The following is a 16,748-nucleotide window of genomic DNA, read 5'->3' as shown; positions in this document are numbered from 1 at the left end:
AGTCCTTGGTCATCTTTTCTAGGTCAACTCTAGGGATTTATTCCCTTGTGACCTTCTTTGTGACTTTCTTACACTTCTTAGAAGTCTTAGTCACGTTTGTTGTTGCAAAAATACTTCTAGGGATAACGTTCCTTGTATTTTTGACTTGACCACTAGGCCTAGGGTTAGTTCCATAACTATATGGAACTCTATGGTAAGAAGACACATTCCTTTTGGTATTAGGTTTGTATCTCAAACCCCTATGACCCTTGTTGTTCTAAACCTAGGTTTTGACTCTTGGGCCCTTGTGTATTATTTGTGATTTTTCTAAGGGGCCTCTCCAATTTATCAAGTCTTGATCTTAAGACTTGATTTTCTCTCCATAACTCTTCAACCTTAGATTTTTCATTAAATCCTTGAGCATTTTTATTTCTAGGCTTATAACTATGGTCCTTAATGTTATTATCTAAACTTTTACCTACCTTCCTAACTCTAGGTGTGATAGTCTTAGCATGAAGAGTCATATATTTTTCTTTAATGCTATCATGTTTCCTATTTTTATAGTAAATAACATTAAAATGATATAAATTGGAATTAGCATGTTTTTTACCATTTATTAAAGGAATAGGTTCAATAAATGATACCTTGGAAGCTCCCCCTTGACTCGTGCTTCCTCCTTTGACTTTGACCACTTTCTTCCCCTCAGGACATTGGCTCCGATAATGTCCTTTTTGATTGCACAAGAAGCATATAATGTGCTCCTTGCTCTTCTTTGTTGTAGGAGTGGTCTCTTTGGGCTTCTCATTGCCCTTTAGTGCCACTTGACCCTTCTTCTTGGCCAAATTAGAGCACTTGCTTTTGTAGTGCACATGTTCCCTACATTCAAAACATATGACGTGATTTTTATTTTTAATTGAAATATTTTCACCTTCACATGTAGGGATGACACTTGATCCTCCATTTGATGTTTCCTGATTTTTGGAGGATGTATTGTCTTCTTCTCCATTTGACCCGGATGTAGAAGCTTCTCCTTCTTCTTGATCCGATGTCAACAACGGTCTCTCCCCCTCAATCCTAGAGGTGGAGACTTCTTCATCTTCCTCTTGCATATAGAACAAAGAGTATGCTCCCTCTTTGTCTTTTTCATTGTATTCCTTTGAAGATGAAGCTTCTTGGACCTTTTCTTCGGAAGTTGAGCATCTCTCAACTTCGGAATCCTCTTCCCTTTGATCTTGCTCCAATGAGTCACCCTCTTTGGATTTTTCTTGGATTGGTACAGTGGAGGGGATCTCATGAATCGTTGTCAATTTGCTCCAAAGCTCTTTGGCATCCTTGAATTATCCAATTTGCTAAAAAATGTGGCTAGGTAAAATATTGACTAAAAGCTTGGTCACTTTATCATTTGTCTCGCTCCTTTGAATTTGTTCTTGGCTCCACTTGCTTTTCTTGAGAACTTTGCCCTTTGAACTTGTTGGAGCTTCGAAGTCTTTCATGAGAGCAAACCATTGCTCTATCTCCACCATCAAGAAATTTTCGATCTTTGATTTCCAAAGATCAAAGCTCATCATTGTGAACGGTGGAGGCACCCTTGTATCGAATCCAAGTCCATCCTGGAATTCCATTTGAAGTTGAGCTTCTTGAATGAAGTCTTCGACTTGTAGAATTGCTCCAACTTCTTCACCCTCTAACTTTTTGCCCCTTCCGGCAATGATTCCGGTGAAGAGCAACCTTGCTCTGATACCACTTGTTGGGACCGAAATGTAGCTAGAGGGGGTGAATAGCTCGTCGTGATCTCGTGCTTGTCGTTGCTTGCTTCTTGTGATGATGTGCAGCAGAAAATACAAGAAACAAAACACTACAACGCTAAATTGTAGATTTACTTGGTATCCACCTCAAGAAGAGGTGATTAGTCCAAGGATCCACACACTCATGCACCCTCCACTATGAAAAACACTCCTTTTCGATAACTACCGAAGGCGGAGAAGCCCTATAATACTCTCAATACAACAAGAAATAAAGAGAAGCAAATACAAGGGAAAGCTTACACGGTTTAAACAAGAAACCCTAACCCTAGTTTCTTCTTCTTGTTGCAACTCGTCTCTTGGCTTGGACGTGCCTCCAAGAACCTTCAAGAACTGGCGTGAGAGTGGAGAATAATCACGGGAGCTGTAGCTGTGGTCGTGTGGATGAGAGCCCGAGAAGAACTTGCGAAGACACGCTCGCCAACGGCTTTATCTGCGCCAACGGTCGAATCTCAATCGATTGGATTGCTCCCAATCGATTGGGGAGGCTTTGGATTGATTGGCCGATCAATCCAGAACGTCTTTGTGCTCTGTGGAATCGCCTGGATCGATCGGCCGATCGATCCAGGGCTTATCGCGCGAAATCGCAGCTCCCAATCGATCGGTTGATCGATTGGAGACTTTGAATCGATCAGTCAATCGATCCAGAGCTATTCTGTGCGATCGCGAGCTTCTCCCAATCGATCCACTGATCGATTGGGAGGAGGCTTGTCGCGGGGACTCACCCAATCGATCAGCCGATCGATTGGGCATGAGCCAATCGATCGACTGATCGATCCAGCTCATGGTTTTTGCCCAAAACCAAGTCCAAAGTCCCCTAAACCAACATCTGGTCAACCATGACCTGTTGGTACATCATGCCTAGCATTTGATCACCCTTGACCTACTAGGACTCCCTCACCAAGTGTCCGGTCAATCCCTTTGACCCACTTGGACTTTCTCTCCTCGTGCCAAGTGTCCGGTCAACCTTGACCCACTTGGACTTACCGATACCAGGTGTCCGATCAGCCTTGACCCACCTGGATTTTTTGTGTCTGGCTTCACTCACCAGGACTTTCCTTCAGCCTAGCTTCACTCACTATGTCTTTCACCTGACTTTACTCACCAGGATTTTCCTTCTACCTGGCTTTACTCACCAGGACTTTCCTTCTGCCTGGCTTCACTCACCAGGACTTTCACCTAGCTTCACTCACTAAGATTTTCACCTGGTTTCACTCACCAGGATTTTCCATCAGCCTGACTTCACTCACCAGGACTTTCCTTCTGCCTGGCTTCACTCACCAGGACTATCACCTAGCTTCACTCACTAGGATTTTCCTTCTGTCTGGCTTCACTCACCAGGACTTTCCTTCTGCCTGGCTTCACTCACTAGGACTTTCACGTCAAATATCCAGTTAATCTTGACCTACTTGACAACAATCTTCCCACATGAACAATTGCATCTGCAAACTCCATGTATTATCAAATATCGAAATCTAAACATCCAGACTCAAGCTTGACCCAACTCAAGCTTAGTCAACCAGGTCAACCTTGACCTAGGGATATTGCACCAACAGAGAATTCAATTAAAAATTAACCGAATTGAATCGAATTAATCAAACTAATCCTAATCAATTTTTTTTTTCGAATAAATCAAACCGACCAATTTTTTAAAAAATGAAACAAACTTAATTGATAAAATATCAATTAATTTGGTTGAAAATCGAATTAATCAATACTTTTTTAAAAAAAATCATTTTTTAAATAAAATTTGATTTCAATATTCAAAAATAAGATCTCTGAATTTGGTTTGACAAAAAATTTAGTTAATTTGTTCTATTAAATGTAATCGAATAAGAAATTTTAAAATAGAAATTGAATTGAATTAACTAAACATTGAAATAATAAATTTTTTAGAAAAAATAAGTTGAATTTTCGATTAAACTGAACCGAATTTTAAACATGGTTATCCAATTTAACTGAATTTTTGTTCATCCTTACTTTTAATAACAAAATTGTACCTCAAAAAAGGTCCATGACATCCAAAAGTAATTGACGATAGACTTTGGACTCTCCAGTCCGAGATAGCAAGTGAAGAGAAGTTATGGTCTCGAAGACAACTCCATGATGAAAACTAAGGAAATGGGAACGAAAACTATTAGTTATTTGATGCATTAGAAATGTTTTCAAATCTAGGATTGGAATTGCTATATGAAGGAAGGTTCCGTAAGGAATGGAAGGAGACGACCGACTACAAGAAGTATGCCAGTGACTCGACTATGGAAGAAGGCACCCGGGTAGTTGTGGGCTGTGAATTAGAGCAGATTCAGAACGGTGGTGATATCCCTTTCATTACTGATGGCAAATACGTTCGCCCTAGCGCCCCTGCCAACTAGATAAATCACGAACAGCTACTAACCTTTAGAATAGTGACTAGAACATAAGTGAGGTATTTACCTCGGCTTTACCGAGATTCGAACCCCAGATTTTATTATGATAACATCTCATGTGCTAACCACTAACTCATCTGAGGGGACAATTTGTTAGGTTTATAAATGAAGTATATGTTCGTTTTTAGTATTAACATCCATGAAAATCTTTATAAACTATATTTGATAAAAATTTTATAACATACTAAATATATAAAGAAATTTTTAGAAAAGAACGTATATATAGAGGTGAGAAGAGGTGAGAAGGAATGATAATAAATAAGAAAGAAATAACTTTTTAATAATTCTAATTAATATGAGTCTCTTTTTGTTTTTATCATTTTTAATTATTTATAAATTTTGATTATTAAATTAGTATTGAAAATATTAAAATTTTATATATTATCATTATAAGTTTTATGAACTACGTACATTTTATTTTATATAAAAATATATTAAAAAGAAATAAAATTGATGTAAATTGAAGGACGATCATTAGAATCATGTTATGTTTATATCGAATGCAACACAATCCATATAAAGATAAGTTTGCTAAGCGTAATCCATTTTTATCGGGCTAAATGGGCATAAATGCCCAAGTTAAAGAATGCAACCTTACCTTTGTTCGATATTATAACAAAGTGACGGTGAACACACTCGGCTACATGGTCTCCACACCACATTTCAAAGCTTTAGCTGTGAAACCAAAAATTAAATAATAACAATCTTAAAATGATATAATAAATAATAATATTATTATATATTAACAAGCTCACATATGCCATGTCATAATCAATAGATCTCTCCTTTTTTAAAATTAAACTTAGAATTGAAAAAGATTGTTCATGTCTTCATAATCTATGTTAATTAAGTTAATTAATTTGGGCTATACACGAATATCAAATCTTAAACATTTCTTCATTAATCTCTTTCTTCGATATGTATAAACTTTGCAAGTGTATCTTAAATTATGGATCGATTATATAAGCTCACACTAGTATATATAAATTAGATTAAGTAAATCGAGTAAATAGAGCGAGTCAATTCAACTATAGCCGAGACTATCTTTTAGAAAATGGTTACTTCTTATTCATTCCAATATTTAAGACTAATTATTTTATTTTTTATTTTTGTCACAGCTGTAAATCATGGAAGGAGCTCATCTACTACATCAATTATATGTATTTTCTTTAAAAGAAAAAGTGTTATTAATTGATCTAAAAATAATTTATTTAAATTGATGGATGAACATGAATCAAGTGTAAGCACAGTGACAATACAAGCCAGCCACTAAGTCAGGTTCAATTTCAATATTCATTTTTAAAAAATAAACAATAGCATTTTTTAATTATAAAATTTAAGCAAATTATTATTATTATTTTATTATATATAAAAATATTAGTGGAAAAATAAACTAGTTATAATTTAATGGTGCCAAGTAAGCTCCTGATCAGCCCATTTATCTTTTTCTTTGACTGAGAGATTTCACATATTTGATATTATTATGAGATTGGATCAAAACAAAAATGTCAATTTCTTTTAATTAAAAATATATTATAAAATTAGAAGTCAATTGAAGAATTTTTAGCTGGTAAGAATTTCTAATCCAATGGAATTTCATTTGGCTGAACTAGATTTTATTGTAAAATTTTAATTATACAATGTTAAATATTTTTTTATTTAAGAAATATAGTTTTAATTTTTGAGAGGAATGAAAAAATCGTTGTTTGGGGTGCTATATATATATAATAGAACAGAGAGGAGAACGAGTGAAGCAGAAAAAGAAATCGTTCCTTTTCCTGTTGATGCATCTGAAGAAGAATTGCGAGTAGAGAGATCTTCGATCGGTAGGCGATAGATTGGATATTTGTTGCTGTGATTGTTCATTTCGCGGTCATCTGCTAGCTTCCGTACCCGTGAATCGCTATGAAATCCCGGAGTCCGTCAACGGAGGAACAGGGAGGTTGAGGAAGCGGCGGCTTCTCCGGCGGGAGGTCAGGAGGAGGCTTTCCGGCTGCATTGCGCTTGAGAAGGAAGCAAGGAGCATTCCCGCCACCGTCCGTCGGTAGGTTTCGGCTCGGACGCCCGCTTTCGCCGGTCGTTATTTACGTTTTCCCTTTTTTTGCTCAAGGATTTTGAGATCTTTGCTTTTTACGCGGTAGGTTTCCGCTTAAGGTTTTCGATTTTTGTCGGGTGAAATAGGGAAACCGCTGGCGAGGGTTAGGGTTTATATCATTGGTTTGGGCATTTCCTGCCTGTGGATGTTTCCTAATGCGATTTCTCAGAATTTTCTGCTCATGCTGTAACGAGTAGCTGATATCGTTGGAAGAAGTTGAGATCTCTCGTTTTCTAGTGAAACTCGCTTTTTGTGATTTGGAACGCAGTTTTGAATTTTGCCTCGTAGATAGTCAATTTTTAAGGTCAACGAGTGAAGGTTGACCTAGATGGATATTACAAGTGAAGTCTAAGAGATCCATCTGCGGTTGGCTTGTCTCTACAATTTGATGATTTTTATTTGAGTGGCTGCCATCTTTTGTATAATTTCCCATAATCTTCAGTCATGTGCTGTGAATCTCTTACAATGGTGCAAATGAAGGATTGTTTTGTAGCTAGCTTTGAATGCTTATTTCATGTTAGATTGAAATTATGTGTGCAGTACATCGACGTTGGCCACAGAAAATGCAGGGAGCTGTTCTGGTCGCCATTGCTGCTGCAATTGGCAATTTCTTGCAGGGATGGGATAATGCCACCATTGCAGGTAAAACCAGAATCAAATGTTCAATTTTTTCCTTCTCGAATGAAAAGCAAAATGTTTGATATTGATCCCTATGATAGTGCATCTAATCTCATCATGCTCAGCGTGATCTTTCTATTAAATTTTCGTGGAAGATGACCGGAGAAAAGCTTTGCTTCTTGATTCTCACATGCTTGTATCTTTCTCAGGCTCTGTTATTTATATAAAGAGGGAATTTAAGTTGGAAGATCAACCAACAATGGAGGGATTAATAGTGGCCATGTCACTTATTGGTGCGACTGTCATTACGACATTCTCAGGAGCAGTATCAGATTGGATTGGTAGGAGGCCTATGCTAATTATCTCTTCAATTCTGTACTTCCTCAGTGGCCTCGTGATGTTGTGGTCTTCAAATGTGTATATGCTGCTCCTTGCAAGGCTTATAGATGGATTTGGAATCGGTTTAGCAGTCACCCTTGTTCCTCTATACATATCGGAGACAGCCCCATCTGAGATAAGGGGATTGTTGAATACCCTTCCACAGTTCACTGGATCTGGAGGAATGTTTCTCTCGTATTGTATGGTTTTTGCGATGTCATTACAGATCCAACCTGACTGGAGAGTGATGCTCGGTGTACTCTCTATTCCTTCCCTTCTATATTTTGTGTTGACTGTATTCTTTCTGCCTGAATCACCAAGATGGCTTGTTAGCAAAGGGAGAATGAAGGAAGCCAAACAGGTTTTGCAGAGGTTGCGCGGAAGAGAAGATGTCTCAGGTTTGTTCTATAATAAAGTGCACCACCTGATAGTCATTTTTGCATAATCTTCCATGTGTGTTTATGGCTTAGTTTCATTATGACTCCTTAATCTATTTTTTGAGCTAAAGAACACCGAAGAGAATCAGTTTTTGCATGACCTCTCATGTTGGTTTGAAATTTTAATTTCTGTTCGTTATCCTCTATTCTATTTTTTATTTATTGGATGACTTAAAGTCTTATGTTATCCAATTGCATTTAGCAATAAAGTCGAACAGGTAGTTTAATACATAATCGATGTGTCATTGCAATTACTGGAATCAAAGTCCTGAAATAGATGGTGTTTACTGAACGAAACTTGACACTTAACATTTACTTAGATACTCCAGTTTCTTTTTGCTCGATAAAATTTGATTTTTGATGTGAGATTCTTAGGAAGGCACAATGAGTTTCAGGAACTTGCAAGTTTTGGCTTTTAGAATGTGCTTCGTAATTGCTTATGTTCAGACTAGAGTTTTTCTTTCAGTAAGAAAAAGGTGTTTTTTTTAAAAGTTTTAGCTAATGCAGATCTTTGCTCAAATACAAAACTTTATTTAATTAAAAAAAAAAGATCAACTTTTTTTTCATCTACCAGATTAACTAAACTTGCTGGCTTGTTTAATACTTTAAATGTTGATGTTTATCTATAGTCAATGTATCTTCTGTTTTCTTTTTACAGGAGAAATGGCACTTCTTGTTGAAGGGTTGGGAGTTAGTGCAGATACATCTATCGAAGAGTACATAATTGGACCTGTAAATGAACACCTCGATGAACAGGACCCAACAGCTGAAAAGGAGACGATAATGCTATATGGCCCAGAAGGCCTCTCGTGGGTTGCACAGCCAGTTACTGGTCAAAGTCATCTTGGAAGTGCCTACGGTCTTGTATCACGCCAAGGAAGTATCGTAAACCAAAACATCCCTCTTATGGACCCTCTAGTTACCCTATTCGGGAGTGTCCATGAGAGGCTACCCGAGATGGGAAGCATGAGAAGTACTTTGTTTCCAAATTTTGGCAGCATGTATAGTGTGGCGGAGCACCACCACAGAACCGAGGAATCTGACGAGGAGCAAGGTCTCCCTGAGGGTGACGATTACATTTCTGATGGTGCAGGTGGCGACTCCGATGACAATTTGCATTCTCCGTTGCTCTCACGCCACGGAACCGGCATGGGTGGGAAAGATATGAGGCATAATAGCAACCTTATGCAAGGAAATGCTGGAGAGGCAGTTAGCAGTATGGGAATAGGAGGCGGGTGGCAGTTGGCTTGGAAATGGGTTGAAAGTGAGACCGCAGATGGAATGAAAGGAGGCTTCAAGAGGATCTATTTGCATCAAGAAGGCGTGCCTGCGTCGCGTCGAGGTTCCCTTGTTTCAATTCCCGGTGGTATCCCAGAAGAAAGTGAATATATTCAAGCTGCAGCATTGGTAAGCCAGCCCACCCTGTATTCGGAAGTCACTGGCCATCATCCGGCTGGTCCAGCAATGGTTCACCCGTCGGAGGTTGCTTCCAAAGGGCCAAAGTGGCGCGACCTTTGTGAGGCAGGAGTTCGACATGCACTATTTGTTGGCATTGGCATGCAAATCCTTCAGCAGGTAATTACAAACAATAGTATAAAGAAGGAAATGATCCATTTTCCTAACCTTTCTTCGAAGCAATATAACTGCCTTTCTAATAGTCATCTACTGGTTTCTTGTCACCAGCATAAGCATGAAGTCAAAAGAAATATCTCTTTTTGTATTTAGATTTATTCGGGAAACTAGTTCCTCTTCACACGAGAGAAATGTAGAGAATGTGAAAAGTATTCTCTTTAGGATATAAACTCTTTAGATTGAGGTTTTATATCGACTATGAGACAACTATGAAAGTAAATAACAAAGAATAGCATTCTGATCGGGTAATATTGTTGTCAGAAAACTTATCTTTCTCTTCATCGAAGTATGATTGTTCTTGTAGTTTAATGATGACTTAGCAGTCCTTTCGGACTCACTAGCAATATGAACTAAAATTGCTTTCCATTTCCCAAGATTGCCTCATTCACTCGAACCTAAACTGTCTCGTAAACTATCATGAAAAATTAACTTCATTGTAGCGAAGGTTTACTTTCTTTCAGTTCAAGGTTGTTAATTAGTATGATACTGTTTTTTTATTAACTGAAGAACATTGTCACTTGGTACAATTTGTAACTCAATTTTTGCTACCCGGTTGTTCTTATGTAGAAAGTTTTATTTAAACTCTTGCAGTTTGCTGGCATCAACGGAGTTCTTTATTACACTCCACAAATTCTCGAGCAAGCTGGCGTCGAAGTTCTTCTTGCAAACTTAGGAATTGGCTCTGATTCGGCATCCATACTTTTAAGTGCTCTTACAACTTTGCTGATGCTTCCATGTATAGCGGTCGCTATGAGGCTCATGGATGTCTCCGGTAGAAGGTAAACTCCCATCTCAACTCTGACTACACTATTTGTTTTCGATATGATCGTGCTCGTGCAATTTATTGTGATTTCCTTTGTGCAGAACTCTTTTGCTAGCTACGCTCCCCGTGTTGATTGCTTCACTTTTCATGTTGGTTCTCACAAACCTTGTCGACTTGGGGACCGTTGCTCACGCTGTGCTCTCAACCATCAGTGTCGTGGTTTACTTCTGCTGTTTCGTCATGGGCTTCGGTCCAATCCCCAACATCCTTTGCTCCGAAATCTTCCCAACTCGAGTCCGCGGCGTGTGCATAGCCATATGTTCCCTCACCTTCTGGTTCTGTGATATAATCGTCACCTACACACTTCCTTTGATGCTCAACACCATTGGTCTCGCCAGTGTCTTTGGAATATATGCTGCCGTCTGTCTCGTAGCTTTGCTGTTTGTCTTCCTCAAGATTCCTGAAACTAAAGGCATGCCTCTCGAAGTGATCATCGAGTTCTTCAACGTCGGGACGAAGCAGCTCACCAGGGACTCGTTCAAAGATTGAAAATGGCATTGAAACATAGTACAAGTATACTTTTGAAGGGGCATGTTTACTTTGAATGCCCATTCTGGTTGAGGATGGAAATTTGAAAGGAATGAATTTGTTTCTTATACTCGTTTCGTTATCGATCTGTTTGGTGAGCTACTTCTGTTGCGCATTCTATATTCAAGCTTTAGTTTTGTTTGTCGATATACTCGTCCAATAAAACACTGCTTTGAAAGAAAGAATATGTTCTTGGGAATTTTTCAGTGTCTTTTGTCGTCTGAGTTTGTCCTCACAGATCCAACTATTTCTGCTCCGACGGTGAGTTTATCGTGTTGTCGGCAACTATTTCTGCTCCGGCGGTGAGCTTATTGTGTTGTCGGCAGCTTGGTCCAGTGGTATCGTTGATGTTCATGTTGTCGAGCTAGTCAAGACATCCCTTAGCGCAGGCATACTCCCCTTCAATTAGTTGGCGAGTTGAGATCCTCTGTCCCCAAAATGGTGTGTCCTGTTAAATCATATCTCAAGGATGCAATGCACATTACAAGGCCATCATGACCGTCCGATTGGTGAGGGGATATGAGAACACACCATTTTATGAACAGAGGATCTCAACTTGTACAAGCTCATTTCTTGATTGTTTTTGTTTATGCCGTTTAACTAATGGGACAGAGGAGACACAAAATTACAGGACAGAAGCTTCAATCTTCATCTGATCAGGCCAATACCAAACCGATGAATAAGCAGACGGTATCCTCTGTCCCAGAATCCTGCGTCCCCGTGTCCCATACGCTATAGCCCACTCGCCGCCCGCCCGATCTAAACTATATCCTGGGAGAAAGGTGAATCCAAAGGGATCATGACTAGCACGATTGCGGCCGAAATATGCCAGAGGAGGAGCAGGAGCTGGAGTCGATGGAAGAGGAAAGCCAAGGTCCAACAGTGGCATGATTCCGATAACTATCGTGCCGGTCACAATCCTCTTAGATTCACCTTTCCCAGAGTATAATTTGAGTCAGGTCGAGAGCCTCAAGCTGCGATGAGTGGGACACCGGGACACGGGATCATGAAACAGGGGATCTCGTTTGATGAATAAGATGATTTCCTTCGTCACTTGAATAATTTTAAATATTAATTTATATAAATGAATATAAATGACAGTTTTCTGTTAAATTTATTAATTGATCTTATAAGGCTTGTCCATTTGGGCCCAGCTGGTATGTGCTTGGCCCAATATTTTTGAACCTGCTAACTGCCTAACTCAATTCACCGGCTTGAGCCAGCTCAAACCAAATCGTCTGTGTGCTGAGATACCCAATTAGCAGTTCAGATCCTCTATCTTCAAATTTCTCTGTCCTCATATTCTCTGTCAATCAGACAGATCAGATTATATTTTAAAGCATCATGACATCTTTAAGATGTGTGCAGTATTCTCATGATGTGCAAGGTATCCTTGGGATGTAATCTGGTCTGTCTGATCGACAAGGGAACACGGAGACAGAGAAATTTGGGGACAGAGGATCCAAACTACCCAATTAGAATTTTAAATTAATCGAACGTTTTTAAATAAATTTAATATTTAGCTTGATGTTCATGAATATTCGTAAATAAACTTAAACAACACGTTTAACTAAATAGAAATATTTGAATTTATATGTATTCAACTCGTTAATGATTATTCGTGAACAATATAAATAATATTCATAAATAATATTTATAAACAATATTCGTGAATCATATTCATCAATAAATTTTTTTAACTCCCTAAATAAATAAAAAATATTTAAAATGAACAAATAAATTTATATAATCAAACTTAATAACTAATCAAATAAGTTTAAAATTTAAAAATTTTAAATAATTAAATAAATTTGAATTGAATGTCCGATAATATCTAAATAGACCAAAGTTAAACTAAGCTCATAAAAAAAAACTAAGTAAGTTTGAATAATTATTGTAATAACTTAATTTATTATAAATTTGATTTAACTCAGTTTAACTCATATAAATTATTTATCAAATAAATTTAAACACCAACAAGCTTGGTAGAACTTGTTTACATATGTGATCCGGAAGACCGGTATCGATGAACCCAATTTAGCCGGACCCAGTGGATGCTCGACCGGGTTTCATCGATTTGGGCCGGCCATGGAGGTCGGAGTTATCGATGTCGAGCGGCAGTTGCCCTTCTCGAACTCATCGACCATAAAAGCGCCACAATCCCTTGCGAAAAGGATCAGATTGCTGAGCACCATGGCGGCGATCGCGAGCTCCCTCGTCTCCGTCAACGGGCCTTACCTCCAACGGAACTCCGGTAAGCTTCGTGCCTTGGTTCTCGGGGTCCTGGCGTCGATCCCCCATGTTAATTGTGCTGTACCCCTAATTTCTGTTGATTCTGTGTAAATCGCACGGTCTGCCGTTTCTCGTGTTTGTGTTTTTTTGGGGGCAATTCTTAAGATCTGATGCAGGATTATGGTTACATTTGTTCAGTTCTTTAGTCGAAAGAATTTTTTTCCCGCCGATTTCATGTTTCTATTGGTGTGCTCAGGATCGATTTTTTTGATACTTTTTCATTCCAGGAAATGCGTTGAAGATGTCGGAGAAATCTTTTGTCATTTGCCATCCTCTCGGTTTGTCTTCTGCTCCTCTTCGCCGAAAGAGTGCTGGAGTCGCAATTCCCAAAGGTCGATGCATTCCCAGAGCTTCTTATAGGTGATTTAATTGCTAAAAAGTGCCTATTTTTTTTTTTCTGTTATCTGTTTGTTGATTTGCTAGAATTTAGGCGCTTGCGCAAGAACTTAATCTATTAAGGAAGAATTCTATCTGTATGTTATTGTATGCTCAACCCTCCCCTTCACCTGTTGATATACAAATTAGACACACCAATTGATTTAACATAACTATAGATTAATAGCGAGATTCTAAACGTAATTATGGATCAGTAGCAGGATTCTGACTCAAGATCTGAGACTTTTTAGTGTTGTGTTAAATAAGTTGAGTTTAGTGTTTATTAACCAAACCAGGGATAAGGTTCTGGTGTAAATCGAATAATGATTCACATAATTGTTGTATAGTTCTTTCCAAGGACTTGCAATAATATTGTAGTAAATTAGACATTTATGAACTGGTAACCATTACGGGCTCTTAGGCATGGATATTCACTTAAGAAGCCTGGTTGTTTAATCTTTTTAGATGATGCCAAATTTGACACCGCTATTTAAGTCTCTAGTGGATTCCCACTAGTGATACAACTGGATTCAAATTTGAGGCCTGTCACAAAATCCAGAAAGGAGAACTGCTTTATCAATTTTATGCACCAAGGTTTATAATTATAAACTGTGAAGAGATTCAATTTGATTCAACTTTCTTCCTGTCTAAATAAGCAGCAATTTTTTGTGCTTTGTGCAATCAAAATAGAGAGGGGGGAAGGTCAAGCACTGCGAGCTCATTCATTGGTGGCTTTTTGCTGGGAGGAATGATGGTTGGCACACTTGCTTGTGTCTATGCACCTCAGGTACAAAGTGATATTTTCTTTGTTAGCTATCATCTCCATTTTGATATGTTCCATGTGTGGATGACTCAACTTCAGCATAATATGCAAATTCTGTATCATATACCGCTCATAATGGTAAAGCTTCACCTTTTGCATCATTTTCCAGTTGTAGCTGAACCAGATCCGCCGTCTTTATAAATTAAGCTGTAGAGGTAAAGGGGTGAAACTATAACATTTGCTCTTAATCTGACTTCAAGAGTACATAAAATCTGTTGTGTTAGGGCATGTGCATGCGTGTGGCGTTTCTATGTGCATTTTGATCTTAAACCAATTCTTTTAAAAATGTTCTATAATGATAGTAAATGATTTGTAAACTTTCATTTCAAGATTATGCAAATGGCATTCACAAAGTTCAGCCGTGATCATGTCTTTTTCTATTCCTCCTGATAAATGATTATTATTCCAGATCAGCAAAGCACTGGCTGGCACAGACAAAAAAGAACTTATGAGGAAGTTGCCAAAGTTCATCTATGACGAGGAGAAAGCTTTGGAGGTACGTGTTATTGTAATAGTTTTAACATCTGTGGTAGAAGGACCTTGCTACAACCAAACATCTATTGTAACAGAACTAACGATTAGGTTTTCTGGACACATCTCTTTCCTCTTAGTTGACTCACTGATCAACTCTTGTTAATAAATAGAATGACATAATTCCTCTAGTGGTAGAAAATAAGTAATGAACCATACAAACTTTGGGAAATTGAAGAACAACTGAAAATGAAAATTGTTTGAAATCAATTTGTCTTATGTTGCAAGATCAACCAATAGATTATAATATTGTAACAAGCTTCCTTGATAGTTATTCTGGATTTGACACAATTAAACAATTATTCATCAATCATAGTCCCTGAACATAAAGGAATACCAGTCTGTAAAGAAGATTACAGATTTGCAACAACAGTTACACAAAATGGAGTTTCCACTGGCCATTATTTGCGGAGCTTACATAAGGCCAGGATATGATCCTTGTAGCTAATATAGTTTGGTCATACATATTACCACTAATGATAGATGTGATTATTACTTGGAGCACAATCGCAGAATTGATCACATAGCCAACTTCAAATAGGTGTTATTCCTTGATGTGGCTGAAAACAAGGTTTTAAATTCAAACTTATCATTCATCCCTGACTGCAATATGGAGCACTTTGAACTCAGTTCTGCAAGTTGTGAGCACCCTATTCAGTTCCGGGCTAGCATTTTCCACAGCCATAAGTGTCATCTGCAATTGTGGTGAGCATCTGCAGTTTTGGCTGCAAGCAGAAGTGGGTTGGTAAATTCATGGGGTAGGCTGATGGATAGTTGCTGTTGGGTCTTCCCAAAACCATGATTGTCGGCTAGGGCAGATTCAATGAGGTAAATTGTGAGCCTCTCTTTTTCTCCCTCTTCAGCTTCTGCTGCTCCTTGACTCCACTCCCCTACTCATCGATGCTACTAATTCCATGTGTTGACTAGCACCGCATCAATACTATTTTATCCTTGCTGGAGACTCTACTTTGGCTCAAACGAAATTGTAAACTTTGGTAAAAGGGGTGAATATGGATTCATCACGTCTGTTCTATATTGAATGATTGACTTAACTAGTCATTGAACACATAATCAGGAGTTTTCTAAAGCTGATGGGACTTCAATCTCAGGGTTAAATGAGTAGTCACAGATTTGAATTATGAAAATAGCATGGGTAAGGCTGTGTAATAGACCCTTCCTTGGGACCATATATTAGTGGAAATTTTGTGCACTAAGTTGCCCTTTTTTATATCTTAATAAAGGGCAGAGACATCTCCAAGCTAATCTTGTGTCTTTTTGGTTGCTCCAGACAATTGAATTCTAGTTCTATACTGAATTAGCAAGTTCATATCGCTCACAGTTTCGCTAACTTGACAAAGAATCTATACTTTCGTGCCTTCACTTTATGTTTAGCCCAGATTTGGTACCTGATTTGAGCTGCACTTATGCTTACGATAGCGAATTGGTGATTGCAGAAAACCAGGAAGGTGCTGACACAAAAGATTGATGAACTTAACCTGGCTATCGATGAGGTTTCTTCTCAAATCCATGCAAATGACAAGCCAAATGGAGTGGCAGTGTCTCCTGATGAGATTGAAGCTGCTATATGAATATCAACTATGTCCAGCAGTTGTGTTCGCTAAGCTAGTTCTCCCTTTGCCGTCTGCTTCTTTTCAAGTTGCAACTTGTCGATCGGTTGGAACTCGTCAATGAATAATATGGTTCTTGATTCACTAAAATATGTAAACCCTAGCCGCTTGGTTGGGTTGCATGGATTGTTAGACTTTATGATTGCATCACAGTGAAATTTAGTTGTAAGTGTTTATTAGAATTTCTGCTTTTTTAATCACCGATGAAGAATATGTTTCTTTGTTGCAAAGATTATGCTTTAATGGGACATTTGGTACATAAAAATTAGCTGGAATATTTTTTTTTATTTGACGATAAAAATAAATTAAACATTTTAATTCTCATGGAATTGCTATTTATTATTATATATATTTTTTATTTGAAGGAATATTTATATT

General features: G+C 38.1%; 2 protein-coding genes across 2 annotated transcripts; both read left to right on the top strand.

Moving 5' to 3' along the window:
* The first annotated feature begins 5,926 nt into the window (after positions 1–5,926).
* On the top strand, positions 5,927–10,827 carry LOC122043119 (monosaccharide-sensing protein 2-like). Its single transcript, XM_042603593.1, has 6 exons — positions 5,927–6,254; positions 6,846–6,947; positions 7,133–7,699; positions 8,397–9,313; positions 9,962–10,149; positions 10,235–10,827. Exons 2-6 carry the CDS (start codon positions 6,869–6,871, stop codon positions 10,680–10,682), a joined length of 2,199 nt encoding a protein of 732 aa, XP_042459527.1. The 5' UTR covers positions 5,927–6,254; positions 6,846–6,868; the 3' UTR covers positions 10,683–10,827.
* A 1,967-nt stretch (positions 10,828–12,794) lies between these two features.
* LOC122043118 lies at positions 12,795–16,552 on the top strand. The gene is made up of 5 exons (XM_042603591.1): positions 12,795–12,975; positions 13,241–13,373; positions 14,079–14,175; positions 14,621–14,707; positions 16,197–16,552. Exons 1-5 carry the CDS (start codon positions 12,810–12,812, stop codon positions 16,329–16,331), a joined length of 618 nt encoding a protein of 205 aa, XP_042459525.1. The 5' UTR covers positions 12,795–12,809; the 3' UTR covers positions 16,332–16,552.
* Positions 16,553–16,748: the final 196 nt, after the last annotated feature.

The sequence above is a fragment of the Zingiber officinale genome, chromosome 2A (genome assembly GCF_018446385.1).
Source record: "Zingiber officinale cultivar Zhangliang chromosome 2A, Zo_v1.1, whole genome shotgun sequence".
Lineage (NCBI taxonomy): Eukaryota > Viridiplantae > Streptophyta > Magnoliopsida > Zingiberales > Zingiberaceae > Zingiber > Zingiber officinale.
This window is presented reverse-complemented; position numbering and strand designations above follow the sequence as displayed.